Source organism: Aspergillus affinis (genome assembly GCF_023601865.1).
Source record: "Aspergillus affinis strain CMG 70 chromosome Unknown NODE_18_length_386147_cov_86_015627, whole genome shotgun sequence".
NCBI classification, from domain to species: domain Eukaryota; kingdom Fungi; phylum Ascomycota; class Eurotiomycetes; order Eurotiales; family Aspergillaceae; genus Aspergillus; species Aspergillus affinis.
Window position 1 is genome coordinate 65,769 of NW_026515799.1, and position 20,505 is coordinate 86,273.

General features: G+C 52.5%; 7 protein-coding genes across 7 annotated transcripts; 5 read left to right on the forward strand and 2 right to left on the reverse strand.

The window, feature by feature from the left end:
- Positions 1–1,500: 1,500 nt before the first annotated feature.
- Positions 1,501–3,760, forward strand: KD926_003567 (mRNA decapping enhancer EDC3; the record flags this gene model as incomplete). Its single annotated transcript, XM_053097576.1, has 3 exons — positions 1,501–1,615; positions 1,682–3,442; positions 3,513–3,760. 3 exons carry the CDS (start codon positions 1,501–1,503, stop codon positions 3,758–3,760), a joined length of 2,124 nt encoding a protein of 707 aa, XP_052958397.1.
- Positions 3,761–4,245: 485 nt separating this feature from the next.
- Positions 4,246–6,169, forward strand: KD926_003568 (PPIL2 family peptidylprolyl isomerase; the record flags this gene model as incomplete). Its single annotated transcript, XM_053097577.1, has 4 exons — positions 4,246–4,255; positions 4,324–4,340; positions 4,407–5,599; positions 5,662–6,169. The coding sequence occupies 4 exons, from the start codon at positions 4,246–4,248 to the stop codon at positions 6,167–6,169; spliced, it is 1,728 nt and encodes a 575-aa protein (XP_052958398.1).
- A 1,007-nt stretch (positions 6,170–7,176) lies between these two features.
- Positions 7,177–8,928, forward strand: ptcG (type 2C protein phosphatase PTC1; the record flags this gene model as incomplete). The annotated part of the gene is made up of 2 exons (XM_053097578.1): positions 7,177–8,415; positions 8,482–8,928. The coding sequence occupies 2 exons, from the start codon at positions 7,177–7,179 to the stop codon at positions 8,926–8,928; spliced, it is 1,686 nt and encodes a 561-aa protein (XP_052958399.1).
- Positions 8,929–10,299: 1,371 nt separating this feature from the next.
- On the reverse strand, positions 10,300–11,410 carry KD926_003570 (mitochondrial 54S ribosomal protein mL67; the record flags this gene model as incomplete). The annotated part of the gene is made up of 2 exons (XM_053097579.1): positions 10,300–11,052; positions 11,132–11,410. The coding sequence occupies 2 exons, from the start codon at positions 11,408–11,410 to the stop codon at positions 10,300–10,302; spliced, it is 1,032 nt and encodes a 343-aa protein (XP_052958400.1).
- A 376-nt stretch (positions 11,411–11,786) lies between these two features.
- Positions 11,787–13,656, forward strand: KD926_003571 (putative UV radiation resistance protein (UVRAG); the record flags this gene model as incomplete). The annotated part of the gene is made up of 2 exons (XM_053097580.1): positions 11,787–11,867; positions 11,935–13,656. The coding sequence occupies 2 exons, from the start codon at positions 11,787–11,789 to the stop codon at positions 13,654–13,656; spliced, it is 1,803 nt and encodes a 600-aa protein (XP_052958401.1).
- Positions 13,657–14,504: 848 nt separating this feature from the next.
- Positions 14,505–18,108, forward strand: KD926_003572 (putative C6 transcription factor; the record flags this gene model as incomplete). The annotated part of the gene is made up of 6 exons (XM_053097581.1): positions 14,505–14,700; positions 14,803–15,730; positions 15,782–16,758; positions 16,818–16,865; positions 16,985–17,280; positions 17,332–18,108. 6 exons carry the CDS (start codon positions 14,505–14,507, stop codon positions 18,106–18,108), a joined length of 3,222 nt encoding a protein of 1,073 aa, XP_052958402.1.
- An 800-nt stretch (positions 18,109–18,908) lies between these two features.
- KD926_003573 (pepsin-like aspartic protease) lies at positions 18,909–20,221 on the reverse strand (the record flags this gene model as incomplete). Its single annotated transcript, XM_053097582.1, has 3 exons — positions 18,909–19,246; positions 19,316–19,842; positions 19,899–20,221. The coding sequence occupies 3 exons, from the start codon at positions 20,219–20,221 to the stop codon at positions 18,909–18,911; spliced, it is 1,188 nt and encodes a 395-aa protein (XP_052958403.1).
- Positions 20,222–20,505: the final 284 nt, after the last annotated feature.

Below are 20,505 nucleotides of genomic sequence, written 5' to 3' on the forward strand. Positions count from 1 at the left end.
AGCTGATGGTCAAAGTTTAATCAAAACAGTAGTAATAATGCACATAAGATACGAAAGTGCACTATGGTCTCAGCAAGAACAGGCAATTGAGCCATGGAAGCTACCATCAATGGACCCAGACGGGGGGCGGAATAGCCAGATCTTAGCCCGTGGTTCTCGGGCGATTTGTTGCATGACTGCAGCTTATGCACGAGAGAGGGCGATGTGCAATTCCTATTCCGCAGGAATAAGCTGGGAAGCCCTCGAGGAAATGACCATTTGCCGTTTGGAAGGTCTGGAGTTGTTCGGGGAATCCTTTGGTGCAGCCAAAGTTGGCCGAGTGGATCCGCTGATTCAGTGCTTTGTGCTTCTTATGCAGCCCATTCCTGCATAGTCCTGACCTCGAGAGTTATGCACGGCGCATCCATAGAACCAGCAATGTCAATTCACTGCAGATTGGAGGGATTCCTAAAATTGAAAATCCAAATAACTCACTAGTTAGTTTTATGCTATGACTAATTTCGGCTCAAGCACCCGTTTTATTCTCCCCCTGTCGACTCAAGCTGGGAGTCTATTTGTCTTTGGGCCAGATTTATACACTTGCTCTACGCACAGATGAATGTCCTTTCTCTTCATAACCAACGCCTTTTGATCTAACTTGAGCTCCACATCCAAATTAGAGATCAATAATAATCAAACATAGCTTTTCACTTGTTGACAGTTCGTGGTAACGCAGCCGATTTAGAAGCGCAGGTGTACTGTAAAACCTCGAGGGAACACAGATTAGATTCCCCGAGGCCTTATTTTAGGATGTGAAGGAATCCTGAAGGTATAGTTCCTTTCATACAGGTCTGGAATTCAACGTCGCCGAGTTCTGTCTATGTTGTATCACAGATAAAGAATCAAGAAACTATATCTCAATGCTAGTAGTGCGGCGTATCCTGAGGAAGTGAAGCAACCCAACACAATCACCAGGTGGGCCTTTTGGTCGAAATTGATGTCTGTAAATGTTACCTCTTGCACTGAAATCAATTCTTTCATAGACTTCTAGTCTCAGAGATATATTTCACTATCTGGGAAACCAGAACCTCATGCTTCAGTCATGCTTTTCTATCCCCATTTCCATCCATGGATGGGTTAGCAAATAAATTCACGGGAAATTCCAAAAGAGTGAATAGGAGGCATTGTTAGTACTACCCAGGAAGTCAAGACGTTGAATTCTCCGATGATCTCTGGTCTAGTGATCAATGGTTTAGCACTTTAGCAGGTGCACCTCAGGCGCTAAGGCCACCACCCCACATGGACGGATCTTATCGATAGGCGGTATCACACGTGACGGGAGCGGAAGCTGCAGCTGCAGTCTTTCTGTCTTTCCCATTGAAGGCTGACAACTCACTTTTGCGACACAAGACGAGTCCTGTCCTTCCCCTCCGCCTCGTTTCCCGCGCTTTCCTCCTCTCCCGACCTCATAGGATGAGCATCCAGCCTTGACCACTTGAATTCGATGCTCTGTTGTTCATCATGGCGTCCCAATTTATTGGCTACAACGTTCTCGTGACCCTGAAGGCACCGCCCGATGCAACCGTCCAGGGAGAAGTGGCCGATGTCATAGGCCAGCGCTTGATGCTGCGAAATGGTAAGCATGAAAATCTGGCTTGGCGCCACTCAACGCAATGCCCCTCTAATCGACTGATACTTGCAGTAAAACTGTCGTGGAATCACCAAGTGCTCCCTAGCTACTTTATCGATGCGACCGACATCGCGGACCTTTCTCTCGGATCCGCCGTCAAGGGCCAATCGCAAAATCTGCCTGCAGCCAAAGCAGACCGAAGCACAACTCAGGCCGTGCCTGCGACGCAGCAGCAGTTCGTCGACCCTGCTATCCTGAGCTTCTCCAAACCGCCCACCAAACCAATCAGTCGCACTCTTGAACCGGAGAATCGACCGCTTCAGCCCAACCTGCCGAATGAATCAACTGTGCAGCAACCCCGTCCACCTCAAGCCGCCCACGCTCAGCCGGCTGCGGTATTGACGGAACCATTCAGCAGCTTGGAGCTGAATGTGGACGGTAAGACCGGCGGTGGAGGCATATCACAGGTGGAGGAGCGTCGTGAATCTGTCTACGGTTCAAGAGACGAACTGACACCCCTGAAAACGCCGAGTCAATATGCGGCAAAGCGCAGTCGACGCAACGGACAGAAGAAGACTCGACAGGGAGGATATCCGAACGCGGTCAATGAGCACGATGGGGCTTCGAATACGAACCCGAAGACCCGAGGCTGGCGTCAAACTGCCTTCGTTGAACCATCTGATCCGCACCTGATAAACTCTCCCCAACCTCACTCAGAGAAAGACGGACGGCGTCGCAAAAAGAAGAACCGCGGCTCCTACGCCGAAGACCCCAGCGGATGGGCGACAGAAGATGCCACTGACATCCAAGAGTTGGGCGAATTCGATTTTCAGAGCAATCTTTCGAAGTTCGATAAGCGGAGGGTGTTCGAAGAAATCAGGAATGATGATACAACTGCAGACGAAGCTCGATTGGTCAGCTTTAACAGAAAGGTCCCGAAGCCAGGCACTAATGGTGGCAAGAATTTGCACTGGACGGAGAACGTTCTGGACAGCCCTCAAGAAAGTGAGAATGAAGAAAGTGAACACGGGCGTAGTGATGCAAAACTGAGCAGCGGAAATTACTCGGGACTTGAGTTGTCAAGGGCATCGGCACGAGGACAAACTTCTCGAAAGGGCAGTGCTCTGCTGGGCCAGCCGCCCGTTCCGCCACAGATCAACACTATCGGACGTGGCCAGCTCAGTTCTTCTCGCACTACAAGTCCTCGCCCAAATAAAACCCCCGTTTCAGCATCTCCGATAGGCGGTCCTGGGGCTTCGGGAGTTTCCTTGCGTCTTACTACCACCAACAGAAGTTGCCCGACTGTGAGCCCTCTACAGACTCTTGAAGTCGAGCAAATTGCTGTAACGGAACTCGGTTTAACCGAAGATATGATCACGGAAAATGCTGGAAGAGGCATCGCAGAAGCTGCTGTTGGTCTCCTTACAAATGACGCAGCTGCACCTACGATATTGGTCCTCATAGGCAATCATCGCACTGGGGCAAGGGCCATTTCTGCCGCTCGCCATCTCCGCAACAGAGGTCACCGTGTAACTGTCTGCATGCTCGGCATTGAGCATGAAAACGAGCTGTTGGAGAGCTGTCGTAAACAACTCGACGTGTTCAAGAAGATCGGTGGGCGAGTGCTGAGATGGGAGGACTTGTCGACTCGACTATCAACCTCGGATTTCAGCCCGGACTTGGTAGTAGATGCTTTGTTTGGCATTCACATAGCCTTTGACGACCTCCGTACCGATGATCAGGCTACTGCTTTCGAAATGATTTCCTGGACCAACCGAAGCAACCTCGATGTTCTGTCTGTCGATGTGCCTTCCGGGCTATCGGCTTCTAGTGGTAAGGACCCGAAGAATTCTCGTGATAAACTATCCTTTTCCTTTCTTTTTACTAACGGAACTCTTCACAGGTGAGGTAACTGTCGTGGAAGGGGGTCGACTGTGCGTCAATTCCAAATCTGTTGTCTGCCTTGGAGCACCCAAAACCGGCGTGGTGCAAGCTTTGGTCTTGGGAGAAGGGCTCTCCTGGAACCTTGCAGTGGCAGATATCGGTGTTCCGCAGATTGTTTGGAGAAAATACGGTACTCGCCGGCGACATGGAATTGACTTTGGGAACCGCTGGGTGGTCCCTCTGCGTATCCAAGCGTCCACTGCTTGAGACCACCTCATATCCACCTGACGATTGAATGACTTGAATAAAAAGGAACGAAGGCAAACAGCCAACATAGTTGATACGGCCTAGGACTTGCATTGGAGGGGATAGAGGTGGAAGTAGGCAGGCACTCTTGCTACTGCTCTTAATTCTGGAATGGCATCAGGTACGGGGGAAAAAGGACTTCCGAAAATGGAGCGCACTGTAATATATGTAGTTATATCTCATGCTTATTGCTTTAGCCTGTTTCAGCTCCTGGACAGTCTCAAATCATTTATATCTCCCAATAGCTCCTTTCCAAGAGTCCATATTTTAGGACATCCAATATAAGATGGTAGGTAATATAGATACCGTAATATTACATATATTTAACCTGAAACGGCTAGCCTTCTTTACCGGTGCCGGCGCAATACATCATGCTTTTGCGGCGGCATCAACTGCGGTAAACTCGTTGCGAAGCCAAACCCAGCATCTTTGCTGTCCCCGCAACAATGGGAAAAGGTCAGTTCCTTGCATCGTATACTGTCATCATTCCTGCACCCCCCAGTCTAACGTGGAATCTTCTATAGGAACGGATAAACTCTATGTACGCAACATCTCCGCGATTCCTCACACCCAACCGCCCCTCCAAAAACTGACCGCGAGTTTATAGATCACCCATTCAGAATGGGCATCGGAGGATGCCTTTTCTGCCAACGCAGGCGCAGGAGTCGGAAGAGCCAGGCGAGGCGGTGCCGAGGGGGCGTTCAAGCGCCTTCCCTTCAAGTTCTGCTCCCTCTCCCTGCAGCCATTTTCGCATCCCGTCTGCACCCCGTCCGGCACCGTCTTCGACCTGACCAACATTCTTCCCTGGATTAAGAAGCATGGCACGAATCCTGTGGACGGCAGCCCGCTCAAGAGCGCCGATCTGATCAAGTTGCACATCCCGAAGAACGAGTCGGGGGAGTTCGTCGACCCAGTCACGTACAAGGTCCTGACCGATAACACGCATATCGTTGCCTTGCGGAATACAGGGAACGTGTTCGCGTGGGATACCGTGGAGCGGTTGAACATCAAGGGGAAGTTGTGGCGCGACTTGGTCACGGACGAGGAGTTCACTCGGAAGGATATCATCACGCTACAGGACCCGCAGAACATCGAGTCGAGGAACATGAGTACGTTTAACTATCTGAAAGATGGCGAGACCGACATCCCTGGGCGGGGTGAGCAGCCGGAAAACGTCAATGCCAATGCGCTGGGAAGCTCTGCGAAAATCCTCAAGGCGAAGGAGGCGGTGGCTAAGGCGCGTTCGGAAAGGGCTCAGCGGACGGGCTCTGCTGCTCTATCCCAGACCAAGGCGGACGGCTCCGCCAGCTCGGCATCCCAGAAGAAGGCGGCCGCGCTGCAATCAGGGAAACCGGTGCCGTACAATGCGGCTAAGCATACCACTGGTCTGGCTGCCGCTTCGTTTACCAGCACGGGAATGACGCCACACACGTCCGGTGAACTCGCTCTGCTATCAGACGAGGAATACATGCTAAAGAGAGGCCGGGTCAAGCAGAAGGGCTACGCTCGGATCTCAACGACATCTGGCGATTTGAACTTGGAGCTCCACACCGAGTATGCGCCAAAGGCTGTGTGGAACTTTATCAAACTGGCCAAGAAAGGCTACTACAAGGATGTGACTTTCCATCGCAATATCAAAGGCTTCATGATCCAGGGTGGAGATCCCACGGGAACTGGACGAGGGGGCGAGAGTGTCTGGGGCAAATATTTCAGCGATGAGTTCGAGGGCCCTCTCAAACACGACTCCCGCGGCACTCTCAGTATGGCCAACAAGGGTAAAAATACCAACAGTAGTCAATTGTGAGTTCTACGTTCTCTCCCCATGACCCTCTTCATGCCGTTCTGGTGCTGACTTTCATTAGTTTTATTGCCTATCGTGCACTCCCCCATTTGAATCTTAAGCACACCATATTCGGAAATGTCATCGACGATCCGACACCGTCAGCGCCCACGCTAAACAGTCTAGAGACCCACCCCGTCAATCAAACGACGAACAAACCTACGCCAGACATTCGGATCAAAGACGTCACGGTCTTCGTGGACCCATTTGAGGAGTTCTTGAAGCAGAAGCAGGCAGAAGAGGCAGCCGGGAAGGCAGGACCAGACCCCGCGGAAGAAGAAGAGAATGCTCGACGCGCAGAAGACGACCACATCACCTGGACGGGGAAACGAGTTCGGGGAGCTGGGTCGACGGACACAGGAGATGGATCTGGCGGAGGAGTGGGCAAGTACTTGAAGGCTGCGCTGAACAACCAAGCCGGTCAAGAAGAGGATGAGATTGTTGAATTTGTGGATGAGCCTGAGCCTGAACCCGTGCGAAAGAAATTGAAGGGCAGGGGAGGTTTTGGTGATTTCAGTTCCTGGGATTAGTTACTAGGGGTGGATTTTACGATAAAAGAGCAACGGAAGAATTAAGGACTATATATAAGTGCATGGTAAATACCTCAATGTTCATGGTTCCGGTGAAGCCGAGTAATGTCCGCCTCCCAGTCATCTCCGATGGGCTCCACCGGCAGTTCTGGGCAGATTCCGCGTTTCCCGGCATTCGTTGGGTCGACCGCCCGCCCTGCTTAGTTAGCCGCTGCCCCGAGGAAAGCACCTGACTTGCTCTCCCCAGCATCATTGAACTACTTACAACGACCACTTGCTATTAATATCACCTCCCCCCCATTCTGCCTTGGGGTTGTCCAATTTTGCATCACCTCCCCTTCCTTTAGAAGATCTCCCAAGTGTGATTCTATCGACCACCCGTGTCTCCGTGAGTGCCTTTGATGACCTCCTTATTCAAACCTCTGGCCATTCGGTGGCTTAGCACCCTGTCATTTCCATAGGCGCGCAGTGGGGTTGGTCACGAAATGCTCAGGGTTGCCTGTTACGAAGTGACAGATCAGCCTGAGCCTGACACGATGACTTGTGATGGTTTCCCGAGCCTTGCGCTGGGTTCTTGTTAGCATATAGATTGTCCTTTGATTGCTTTTCTTTGCTTTGATTTCCAATTAATAAAGGGAGTCCTCGAGGTACTTCGGCCGGTGTCGTTGGACCCCCTCGCCATCCATCATCTGATAGCATTGCTGCACAGGAATCATCTGAGGTCCCCGAACGATGGCCATGATTAATCTATTAAAGATCGGCAGCTCGTTCTAGTCCGCTCATGTACTGACAGTTTATATCTACACAGCTTTATTCCTTCGCTTCCGCCGCAAGTCCTTCCCTTGGTTAATCTGCGGCAACTCTCATTCGCCGCCGCCGTCGCCGACTCGCTCGTGTCACTTTGACCTGACCTATCCTTATTTCCCCCTCAAAACCCCCCGCCGACAATCAAGCTGGCAGGGAACAAGCGGAGAAGTTTTTCTAGCCAGGGTGGGTTACTGAACAGAATGTTCAGTGGCTCCTCGAGCCCACCCAAAGAGAGACTAGATACCATCCCACACTCGACCGCCATAGACACACCTTCCAAGGGCGCGGTGACAGAAGAAGCCGGTGTAGCGCAGAGGAAATTCTCTCCTCCCGGTGGATTCTTTACACGACGAACGAGCGAAGACCAAGCCCCTTCTGCCGAAAAGAAGCGCCGGAGTAGCACGGTTACTAAAGCGGCCACATTCTTCTCGAACGCTAAGAATTCATTGAGTCTGAGTAGTAGTCCTCGCGAAAGCTCTCTCGCCAACTACAACCCTCGTCCCGCGTCCACGCTGCAATCAGCCGGGAATATGGATCCCGCCCTGAACGTTCCCCAGGGCTCATTGAATAACTCGGCCGGTGAATCGCTGCCGACCTTTCATTCATCATTCAAGGTTGGCGTCACGGAAGATCGGAATCGAAAATGTCGTCGGACTATGGAGGATACGCATGCGTACCTCTACAATTTCTTGGGGTCGCCCTCACCCTCGACTCCGGCCAAATCCGGAGCCAACGACGGGGGCGATGTTTCTCCGACCACCGAGGAAAAAACCAGTGTTGTTGAGACCGATAACGGTTATTTCGCGATCTTCGATGGTCACGCGGGCACTTTCGCCGCCGAGTGGTGCGGAAAGAAGCTCCATCTGATCCTAGAAGAGGCCATGCGAAAGAACCCCAATACGCCGGTCCCGGAACTTCTCGACCACACATTCACTGCTGCTGATCAACAATTAGAAAAGCTGCCCGTGAAGAACAGCGGATGTACTGCCGTTATTGCGCTTTTGAGATGGGAAGACAGAGTCTCGGGTGCGAATCCGGTGACGAATTCTGCCAGCAAAGACGATAGCAATTCGGAAGCAGGGGATACTCCCACACAGCTGACCACTACCGGCGGTGGATCATTCCCAAAGTCGCAAGGCAAAGCCCAGCGTCATCGTATATTGTACACAGCTAATGTTGGCGATGCGCGTGCCATCCTGTCTCGGAACGGGAGAGCGCTGCGGTTGTCCTATGACCATAAAGGTAGCGATGAGAATGAGGGCAAGCGGATAGCTCACGCTGGAGGCTTAATACTCAACAACAGAGTGAACGGTGTCCTTGCGGTAACCAGAGCCTTGGGTGATGCGTATCTCAAGGATCTAGTCACCGGACACCCGTACACAACAGAGACGGTGATCCAGCCGGATTCCGATGAGTTTATAATTCTAGCATGTGATGGGGTGAGTTAATTTTCCTTTCGTCTTTTCATCGCGCTGGTCATCATAGCTAACATTCGGTATCAACAGTTGTGGGATGTATGCAGCGACCAGGAAGCCGTAGACCTTATTCGGAACGTCCATGATGCGCAGGAAGCATCGAAAATTCTCGTTGACCATGCTCTCTCGCGATTCAGTACCGACAACCTATCGTGTATGGTGATTCGATTTGACACCGAGCGTGTGAAAAGCGTCGCCAACCGAGTCGTCGAACCCATCGGTGTCGACGGTGACCCGCCTACGAATGTGGAACGCGGCGTGAGCGAAGCCGAGAAGATCGTCGAGGGAGCGCGAAAGAGCATGGCCAACGCAGGGATATCAGACGACCCTGAAACCGCCGAAAGGGCCAACGAAGAAATACTTCAAAAGATGTCGGACGATGACTCTGGCCCCGAACTCTCAGTGAACGAACATAGTGACACGCCTATAGCAAAGCCGGCGGACACCCAAGGGTCCAAATCTATCAACAAATCTTGATTTTTTCTTTTTCTAAACGAAAGCTGTTCGATGTGATATTGGCATTATCATTTTTTTTTTATTTTTTTTTTTTAACTTATTTGAAAGGAAGATAGAGACTTTGCGAGATTCATCTCAGATTCGTCGGCATGGATCCTGGGCCTTATTGTATCAAAGGATTTATTTATTTGACTTTCCACCGCGTTGATATGGTATTCTGCAGAAGGGGGGCTACTGCAACACAGATATGTACTTCATCTATCTATTCATAACTACTACGCGCTTTTTATTTAATCATGCAATTTTTATTTCCTTTCTAACACTACCTACATGCATCGTCTACGTCGCAAATCCCCTTCATTCAGCGGAATCAGCTAGCGAGATGCGGCCTTTAGACACCCACTACCTATATTTAGTCATTGTTCTCTAATCTATCTCCTTAGCTAACCTTAATTGATGTTTTAGTCTCTTGGGTATACATATAAACAAGGTCGATTAAATGACCAGTTAACTAGATGACTACATCATGATTGATGACCATGTGTTCAATGATGTAAGATCCATCCATATGCGCGTCATATTCCTTTTTTCTATTTGTTTCAAACCGGTTAACATGTCATTTCGAGTTGGAGCTACTAATTATCTGCATGCAATACATAAGCAAAGTTCAGCAATGTTAATAACATTGCGTCACCTACACCCACATATGCTCATTAAATGTCGCCACTTGATTGATGCGGAGGTCATATCCACTCGCTGTCTCGATATACCTGTAGCACGAGTCAACTAAGTCGTACCTACACCGTAAATGGTAGCAAGTAAGTAACAATGATGGATGTTGATATATGTTCTAGAAACCTAGTATTGAGATTGACTGGCATGAGCAGGTAGAGAGGGGAAATGTGTCCATATTTTCTCCCATATTGTATGTATTACACTGTTCGTTAGATAACACAGTTCTTTGACGTCGCTTGCCTATTTTTTACTACCAATTTCCTATCATGTGCTGGGGTGAACGTGCGTGATGTTAAGTGACTTGTGATTTAGTATTGGTTTGAGCTTGCGGAATTCAAAAGGGGAATCGGTAGGTGAAGGGGAGAGACTGGATGAATGGCTGGTTAGTTTTCAGTGGTTATCTGATCTTTTAGAGTCTAATGTATAGGCACTTATTTCAGATTTAGCTATGTCGCCAATTGTCTATATGCTTAGGTGCATCTACATGTGTTACAAAGACTAGGCCCAGCTGTCTGCTAAACGCCAATGATCATTCCAGAACACAAAGAAAGCTAAGTATCTAAAAGTACAAATTTGTATAATGCGATACATAAACACACATCTCTCGAATGGAGATATCCACAGAATCTACACCACCCCGTTCACAGGAATCAGACCTTAAGCCTGCTTCTCCTTGAAGCCACCCTCGGCCAGGACTTCCTGGTCAGCGGTGGGCTTCTGGCCGGGCATCACATGGTCGCGAGTCAACTCCAGTTCACCGTGCTGGACTCGCTCCGACCAAGTCTCGGCCAGTCGGGCATCGTGGATGTCAGTCCAGAGGATCTTGACGCCGTTGTTCTCCAAAGCCCCCGTCTTGTCCTCGATCTCCTCGATCTTGTACTCGACCTGGTTCGTGCTCAAGGTCTGTTCGAAACTGGCCACGCGCCCGGCCTGCTGTTCGGCCTTGAGCTGCTCCTTCTGCCGGGCCTGTCTCCGGCGTCGTCGGGCCGAAGGAGTGAGATAGCCACGCAGGCCACTGGCAAAGCCGTTCTTCATCTCACCCTCCTGGATCTCCAGAACGGCGGCGATATCGGCAACACTGGTAGCCTTCTGGTCCATCATGGCACGGGCGCGGTCCTTCTTCTCCATCAACCAGCCGAGCTTGCCCTGGTACTTCTCGTTGAACTCCTTGGCCTTCTCGGGGTCCCGGGGCCGCTTCTGGTCGAGGTACTTTTCATCGATGGTGATCATTTCGCGGGGCGGGGACAGCTGACGCTGCATGGAGAATTCTCGGAGCAGGTGGTACGCGCGAAGACCGATCTTGGAGTCGTTGAAGTGCACCGAGTAGTACGGAACCCACATATCTTTTCGGAGGGAGGCGGGGACGGTCTTCTTGCCGTGGTAGACGAGTTGACGGAGGACGCTGTTTTTCTAGAACCCACACAAAACAGATATTAGCAACAGCGACAACCAGCCAGGGGGCGATTCGCAAGAGAGAGAAAAAGCTCACCTCGAGATACCGCGTCAACGAATACACCACCTGGTTGGTGCGGATGTTATGATAGACGAAGATGTTCTTGCCATGGGTGATGGCGTTCAGGGCCTTTCGTAGCCGAGTGCCCTCCTTCGACTGATGATCCTTGAAGGCATTGGAGTTCTGTTCACGCGACTTGCCCTGGATCAGGCTGTGGTTCTCAATCGGCGGACGGCGAGCGACTTTCCAGGTCCCGATCTTGGTCGGGTCCAAGATCTTCTTATGGAAGGGCTTTGCGGCTTGTTGGGAGGCCATTGCGGCCGGAGAGGTTGCAAGGAACCTCGGTTATTCTTTTCGAAACGTGGATGAATTGAGTGAAGCCCGGGGGACGTAGGGCGGAAATGGAGCGGAGCGGACGACGTGGTGAAGGAGAAAGGTTGACGGTGAGGGCGCGGATCAATTTTTCGGCCCTGAGAAGTTGCGAGTCGAACGGGTGATTCCGCCCGCGCTCTCCGCTTGCCTTAGCGTTCCATGCGGAGCAACCACTTTCTATGGCCTCGCCTGCCCTGTTGTCGTCACAATTGCTTGCAGCTGCAGCTTTGTTCTTCCCAACGCTATCTGGGGCCTGCGATCGCCTCTGCTATAATGACCGATCGATCATTCGGCCAAGCTTCTCCCTAGCTGTTGTGCTATGTCGCTGACAGTGACCACCACCCAGGTGGATAATCATGACGCGGGCGGTCGTCGCGAGAGACCCTGGCTATTCCCATCGGTAATTCAGGCCTGACCGTACGGTCGGAGATCTACGTGTGCTCGATAACTAATGGTGATGTTTGCAGAACCGCAGGCTTCGTCATCTTCAAGGGATCTCTGTCCGCAACCTAGTCGTGACTCCATCGAATAGGGCTCGTGGCAAGACAATCGACGACGAGGATATCCCCAACTCTCTACAATCGCCCTCCAAGATTCTAGCCCAAGATGCCAACCGTCACCTGCATCAGTCCCGGTCGTTTACCGATCTCCAATCTACGCCCTCTCGCCGCGAAGCCCCCCCGCGCAAAGAGCAAACCCTGCGATCGTACCGAAGAAACACTCTACTACCGTGGAACGACCCCAATCCGCGCTCGAGACAGATCAAATTGGAGGATATCACGAGAACTCGAATGGCCAACACGTGGTTTTCCCTCCATTGCGATGGCCACGAAGGTCCTGTATACGTGAGCGAGATCGTGGAGAATGCCACGAATCCTAGCTTTCGGGAATTTGATCTGAACATCTGCGGTCCATTGGTGTCTCGATCGGACCAGTTGACCCTGAAACTCTGGACGAAGACGACCCCCATGACAGAATATTTCCTGCTTGTCGAACTGCAACTGCACCTGCAGTCTTTACAGTTTCTGGGGAAGTCGTTGGATAACTTTCACCAACCCTTGCCGGGCAATTCGATTCTTTTCCATTTCGCGGATGGCGTCTACACGAGTCTGACCGACCTTCCACCGGTCTGGGCGTCGCTGCCCACGAAAAGCATTCGGCCGCCGGAAGGAGCTGGGCTCTCCACGTCCTCTTACGATGCGCTGATGCGGTTGGCGAACTTGGACGAGTGTATTCAAGACGCGTTGCTAACGCGCGAGAAGCTGGAGGCTCAGATCAGCTCCATCCTGGAGGAGAAGCAGCGAGCGATAGACGTGGTCGGCGAAGCTTCGCGAGCGCGGGAAAAGCTCGCTCAGACCAAATACACCGTCTCGTCGGAGCGGAAACGGCTGCGACTAGCCGCAAACCGTAAAAAGGACCTCATGGCCAGCATTCGAGCGAGGAGGGAGGCCATGGATACGGGACGTCATAGCCAGGAGAAGGCTCGTAGTCATTTGCCCGATGCGCAGCAGAAATTGGCCGCCAGTGCCAGATTGCTGGATCAGAACACCGAAGAGGCCAAGGGACAGATCCGACGGATTGGGGAGGATCTCCTCGCGATCTATCCCATCGAGCCGATCCCTGACAAACCGCTGGCCTTCACTATTGCCGGCGTGGCGCTGCCGAACTCGAATTTTGTCGACATCGACCGGGCCGCCGTGGCGGCCGCGCTGGGATGGACGGCGCACCTCGTCTACATGCTGTCCTTCTACCTGTCGGTGGCCATTCCTTACCCGATCAATCCGAACCTTTCGCACTCGCTGATCCAGGACCCCGTGTCGGCCGCCCTGCCGCAGCGAACGTTTCCGCTGTATCCGGTGAACGTGCACTACCGGTTCGAGTACGGGGTGTTCCTCCTGAACAAGGATATCGAGTTCCTCCTGAACAAGCAAGGGCTGCGGGTGGTCGACATCCGTCACACCCTGCCCAACCTAAAGTACCTGCTGTACGTGCTGACGGCCGGCACGGCGGAGATTCCCGCACGCAAGGCCGGGGGGATTCGAGGTCTGCTGCCAGGGCGCCTCACGCCCAGCTCGTCGCGGCGCGGAAGTGAGGATAGCGTTACATACGGCCAGTCAGCCCTAGCCCGAAAGGTGCTGGAGCCCATGCCGAAATCTAATGGGGGGATTGCGCTAGACAAGGGGAAGTAGACGGAGATACTGGGAATTTGATGAGAATTTTTTTTTTTGTTCTGTTTTATTTTATTTTATTTTATTTTATTAGTGGTGATTTTTGTGTATTTGTTGGGATTCTTTTGAAGCTTCCACGCATTTGGAGTGCGTGGATACGAGCGTTTTTGTTTGGCTGCCAGGCGTTCCGGAGAATGGATAGATAACTGTCACTGTGCCTTGTCTCCTTGACCGACAAGTGATGCCCTGCTGGTCGAGGTGGCTTGGCTTCTTGTTTATGTTCTGTTCTTTTATATATGGCTCTTATTACTTCTGATCTGTTGAATTATTGACTTATATTTTTTACCATGTATATAATTTACCGTTGAATTGTCGAACAAAATCGCGATTGACCACGTGGATGGACCCTCAGACCCTGGTTACCTGTTCTCAACTTGTTCTCCAGTCCTCCATTCCCACTCATTAGCGGCGAGTCTATTGGGATTACGATTGATAACAGCAATCCAAGTTATCCAACCCGGCACGACGCAAGGGAATTAATTCCTCGTGCCTCGATGCTACCCCGCATTTCGCTTTGGCTTAGTATCTTTAGGGCTCGCGATTCTCCCCAGACTTTTCTTTTTCAACTTCCTCTGCGATCGAAACTCTCCTCTTCGTGACTGTCGGTGGCCCACAGTACATTGTAACACCTGCAAGACAATTGGCCGAGGGAAAAAGAACAGGAACCCCAGTTCTCCGCGGGCGACCAACCTGACCGCTGCTGATAAAGCGATTTCCAATTGTTCCCCCCACCGCTTTTTGTCGCTTTGCATCGGCAAGCCCCAAACCACCCACTCTGTTGCGCCGGCAGAAGGCGGCTGGACTCGATCATGATGGCCGTAGGGGACGACCAGCAGCAGCAGCAGCACCAGTCTCCCTCCCGACAATCCCCCGACGACCCTGACGCCAGCCTCTATTCGCAGTCCAGTCAGGGCCCCAAGTCCCCGTCCTTCCAACCCCAACATCGCCGCGGATACCAGGCATGCGACCCGTGCCGCAAACGCAAGGTCAAATGCGATCTTGGCAGTAAGTCATAGTGTGCTGGTGGATCATGCCATTTCTCCAGGCGTTCCTCCTTTACCCCGGATTGTCTCAGAGCTGATCAGTGATCACCCACGCATTTTCTAGGCGTCGACAATCCCCGTCCTCCACCCTGCGTGCGATGCCGCCGCGAAAGTAAGCGATGCGAGTTCTCCGCCACGCGCCGCAAGCGCAAACCCTCCGAGGTCGAGGAGTCCGTCTTCGAGGGCGTTCTCCGTCGTGATAAACGGATGATGGTGGGCGAAGTCGTGTCGAATGGCTCCCCTAGTGATGGCTCTTCGTATACGGCGACCGATCCCCCCTCGTATGACAACAACAATACCAACAATAACGCTGCCAACAGCAGCAACGCCGCCAGCACGACGCAGGCCGCAGCCAGCCGCCCGCAACGCAAATGGTCCGAGGGATCGCCGTCAACCACCAGTCAGGTTCCTCCCTCGACTGTTACCCAGCAGCAATACCAGCCCAATACCTCGTCGACCACGCATTTCCCCGATGTCAAGAACACCCGGCTGCCTATGTACCCGGTGGGGGATCGATCGTCGGTGCCAGGTTTTGGTCTCGAAGGAGGACAGCCGATGATGAATCGCACCGCCGTTGAATTGCTGTCGCCGGCGATCAGCAATAGTCATGATGCGCTGCATCTCCTCTCCGAAGCGGCGGGCAGAACGGAGGATCTCAACCGACAGAGTCTCGAGAATCGATACGCTGCCCGTCAGTCCGTCTCGTCGTTCAACTCGCCCATCTCGCCTCTAACGCAGGCCGGCACGCCGCGTAGCGCCGGCGGGTCATTCTCGCGACCTCCTCGGTCAGGCGCCATGCCCTTGGGGACCTATTACCAGGCCGGTACGTCGGGGACCGATGATACCCAAGCTGCCGATGCTCGCGGCCAGTCCGGTCCCTCGGTCAATCCTCAGGACCCCGGCTATCTGGACGCAGTCAAGGCATGGTCACGACTCCGTTTTGTCCGTGCCGGCTGGCTCTCGGTCGAAGAGTCCATGGCCTACGTGGAATAGTACGTTTACTGAGCGCGTCAAGTGTGACAAATTCGCTAACCATGGTATAGCTACTACGAACACCTGGCCCCGCTAAGTCCCATTGTGATTCCGGATTTCTCCCACCCCTCGACACATCGCACAATGCTCACTGACGAGCCTGTCCTCGCCGTCATGATCCTTACCACCGCCTCTCGGCACATGAAGCCAAAAGGAGACGGTGCTTATACCCGTGCGTTTTATATCCACGACCGACTTTGGTCGTACCTTCGTGGTATGATTGAACGGTTGTTCTGGGGTCAAGAGAAGTTTGGTGGCAACGGGATGGGGATCAACAAGCCGCGGTCTTTTGATCTAGCTCCCACTCCGGCTATGGTGCATGCCAAGGGGAATCTCAGATCTCTGGGGACCATCGAGGCCTTGCTGATCTTGACTGACTGGCATCCTCGGAACCTGCATTTCCCGCCCGGCGACGACGAGAACGCACTTCTCGACGTCGATGCCCAGGCGCATACAATGGAGACCGATGGCGAGAACGGTGCCAACCGCACGTCAAACAACCCGGCGGAAGGTCGACTGGCGTTCCAAAAATGGCTGGAGCCTGCCTGGCGGTCGGACCGGATGTCCTGGATGTTGATGAGCACGGCGCAGGCACTAGCATTTGAGTTAGGTGTCTTTGATCAGAAGAGTGAATCTAAATCTGCCGGCGAATCCCCGGCGGAGCAGACACGAAAACGTCGCCTTCGGCGTCTTATTCTTGTGTACATCACGCAGAGCAGTGGGCGATTGGGGATTCCCTCGATGCTTCCGCTGCCGCAGTGGGCTAACGATATTCAACCGACTACCGTGACAGGGGGTGATACAACAGTGGACCGGATGCATGACTGCTGGATCGGGATCTCTAAGATCATGTACCAGAGCAACCAATTGTTGTTTGCGTCCAATGAGCAGACGTCAGAACTGATTCGAAGCGGCCGGTATCGAGACCAGATTGACCGGTTCCAGCCTTTCCTGCGGGAATGGCGGCAGAACATCGACACAATTGATCGTGAGTTTGAAATTTGTTTGTGTTGCTACTCGATAGCGAAAAACTGATGAAGGATCTAGTTGCTCCTGCCATGCGAATGATTTTGATGATTGAATACGAATACACACGTAAGTTCTTTTCTTTTTCTTTTTCTTTTCTTTTTGTTTTTTGTTTTTTGTTTTTTTTTTCTTTTTTTTTTTCTTTCGCAAGATGGAGCATTGTCTTGGACTAACGGCCTTGTGTTTAGGATTGTATGTCAATTCTCTTGCACTGCAAGCGGTAGTCGACCGCTGGACAACCATGTCGAACGAGGCTGCTCAGGCCCAGGCTCGATCTGGTTCGGGGTCCTCGTCCAGCAATGGATGGTTCAACGTGCTCATGGAGCTCTACCGCGTCAATGAGCAATATATCCAAGAGGTTGTTGATGCGTCCCGTAAGATTCTACATACGGTTTTGGACGGTCTTGTCCCGGGGGATCACCTCAAACACGCCCCTGTTCGCACTTGCTTTCGAATTTTGTCTGGAATGATCTTCATTCTTAAGGTTAGTCGACTTGTCAATGGAAAGAGAAGTTCTTGAGGCTGACTTAGACAGACATTCACGCTGGGCGCAAAAGAGGACGATGTTCGCGTTTCCCTCGATCTTCAAGATCGAACTATGGAAGCTCTGCGGACCAATGTCGTCGACGACGTACACCTCAACCATGCTATTGCCCGACTCCTTGAACTGCTTACCACCAGCATTCGCACACGCTTCTTACGATTCGCACCCTTGGACCGTGGCGGCGACGGAGAGGCGCAGGACCGCACTGCGCCGGCACCCGTCTCCCGACCGCAGTCACCCCGTCCGCGAGAGGGCCCGCAAGGCCGACGAGACGGTTCGAACCCCGGATGGGCATCTGGACAGAACACGACACACAATATCGGGTATGCCGACAATAACGGTCAACAGACAGGAGGCGCGATGGGACCGGTTCATGACCCGCTGGCGGGGATTCCGGCACAGCCGATCAATTCGTCGAATATCAACGTGTCCTTCATGCCGCCACCCCCCTCCGTGTACCACAACTACTACGACCCCAATACCACGCCGCCAGCAGGTGGCGACCTGGATAGCTCGAATATGCCCTCGCAGGCCCTGCACGATAACTCCGGCGCGTCCAGCGGGCTTCCGGATTGGTTCGCGCTGCCCCTGGACCAGTTCTTCAACAGCTCCACCGCAGTCGTGGATCAAGGCCTAGGAGGCACAGGACCGATGGTCGGCGACTTCGACATGTTAGAGGTGCTCCTGAACGAACAGTATGACGGACAAGGTGAGCACCTTGACTCGACCGGTGGCGGGAATCTCCCCTCACAGTTCCTACAATCATGACCTCTCCGTATGACGACCACTGTTAGCATGTAAGGACACTCTGTATAACGAACGAATTGCAATTGATTTATATTAAGCAAGCAACAAATACCCTGACGGGAGGTTATCATTTCCTTCTCTTTCCTTTCCTTTTCATGTTCTCTATATGTCAGCATGATTGATGCATTGACTGTACTGGGATATTTTCTTTGAACCTCTTTCACCCGGGATAGTAGATGGGTTGTCGAGCCTGAGTTATTTCTGTCATTGTATCTGCTGTACTGATAGCCCGATGATGAATGATTATCTTTCAACCCCACAGATCTGTTGTTTCATTTCAAAGTGCCCATTGGCTGGATTGGTAGTACATCCTAATCCTCAGAAAGGCCTTCGAGCCGAGAACCCAACGACGTCAGCTATACTAACCAACCAAAGCAGTAGGTAGTTAAACAAATCTACAGAAAAGCGCAATCAACCTGTTATGACTATTTGAGCACAGTCAAGCTCAGACCCATCATGCATGTTCTTTAAGTTACAAGCCATCACATTGTCTCGTTAACAGTTCGACTAGTTATCATTCTCCGTTACCGTAGATATATAATTCTCGACATAGGCATTCAACTGCCAATCCAATTGAGTTCAGTAAACCAACGCACTAGCATAGCATAGTATAGTATAGTATAATTCAGCCAAATATATACCTCTTCATCGTCTCTCATCTAGTTACTATCCAGATGCTCAGACATACATATCAAACATCAACATCAACATCATAAGAAGTCTTTCTTTCACACGACAACCCATTCAGATATCCAATCCGCTTAAGCCTGCTTCGCAAATCCAATTCTCGGCCCCTCGGAATCAAACACCGCATACTGGCTCTTCAAGAACACGTCGCCGAGAATCGACAACCCAAGGCCAGAGTTACTCTGGATGCCACCGAAGCAGCTGGACCCGCCCTCAGTCACCGGCGCGTAGTTGATGTGCTTGCCGGGGACAACGGCCTTGTAGTCGCCGATCACGACGGTGAAGGTTGGAAGGTCAGTCGAGCAGGGGAAGACGTAGCCACCGGCGGAAGCGTCGTTCTTGGCTCCCGTGACTTGCTTGTAGTACGCGGAGACGATGGAGTCGTCGATGAGGATGAGGGTCGTGCCGGTGTCTAGTTTAGGGGATGAGTTAGTTGGTTGGTTGGTTTGGTGAGGGTTGGGAGGGAAGAAGGGAGACATACCAGCAATAGCAGTGATGGGGTCGTTCTTGGTCGCGCCGTCACCGACGGCGTATCCGTCGGCCGTGAACTGCCAGAAACCCTGGGAAGTGTCGACATCGGAGTAGGTGATCTCGCCGGTGTACTTGCTGTCGTCGAGGAAACCGAAGTCGTAGGAGCCGGCGGCGTGGTACTTCAGGGCCACGGCGAAGAGGGGCGAGTCGAGCTGCGACTTGACGGTGTCGAAGAAGGTGGTCTGCGCCTTGGGCTCGACGGTGTTGATCGAGCTGAATGCCAGACCCAGGAGGCCGTCGTTGTTCTTGTCCTGGGTGAACTCCGAGCTGATGGTGCTGGCGGCCTCGACGGCCTGGGATTTAGCGGTCACGCCGCCCACCGTCACGGTGTCTTTGTAGACGTCGCCGCTGGCGGAGCTGCCGTCGCCGTAGGAGATGTCCCACGTGGAGCCTTGCAGCTTGGTGGCGTTGTCGGAAGGCTTGTAGACGCTGTGGCCGGACTGTTCGGAGCTGGACAGCTCGGAGGAGAAGACCCAGCTGTGTGGTCTGGTGAGCGTCTGTTTGGTTGATAGGAAGTGGGAGGTTAAACGTACAGATCGGCAGAACCGGTGTCAAAGTCCAGGTTCAGGGTGGTGCCGCCAATAGTCACGGGCGTCAGGTATTCTGAGTCGTATTCCTCAGGCTTTGTCACGGCAGTGCCCTTGGAGGCAGCATCCTTGACGCTCTGGGGCACGGTGGCTCCATACTTGGCCAGGAACTTGGCGTACTGGGCAGGCAGGTTGAGGGTCTTAGGGTTGGCACTCTGCCGGGTGATCTGGTTGACCGTGAAGCCCTTGCGAGGCTGGGCGTGAGGCAGCGCCGAGGCCACAGAGGCGAGGCCGAGGGCGGCGGTAGTGACTTTGCTGAAGATGACCATGATGACTGGCTGGGTACTCAAACAAGCGAATGTATACAGAAAAGAGTGTATGAAGGAAGTTCGAAGTGAATGACCAAGAAGCTCTCGATCTTCGACTCTTAGAGAATGAGACTGAGTTGAGATGATAATTCCCAAAGAAGCTGGAATCAGGGCTCCTTTTTATAGCTTTTCTCTCCGTCCCCTCTCCCGTCTCGTCCAAGTCATCGTGATAGTAGTTCATGCCTCAGTTCCTCGCCCTCTTCCTCTTTTGGGTATACCAACCCGCAGATCTCCTCTTAACGACG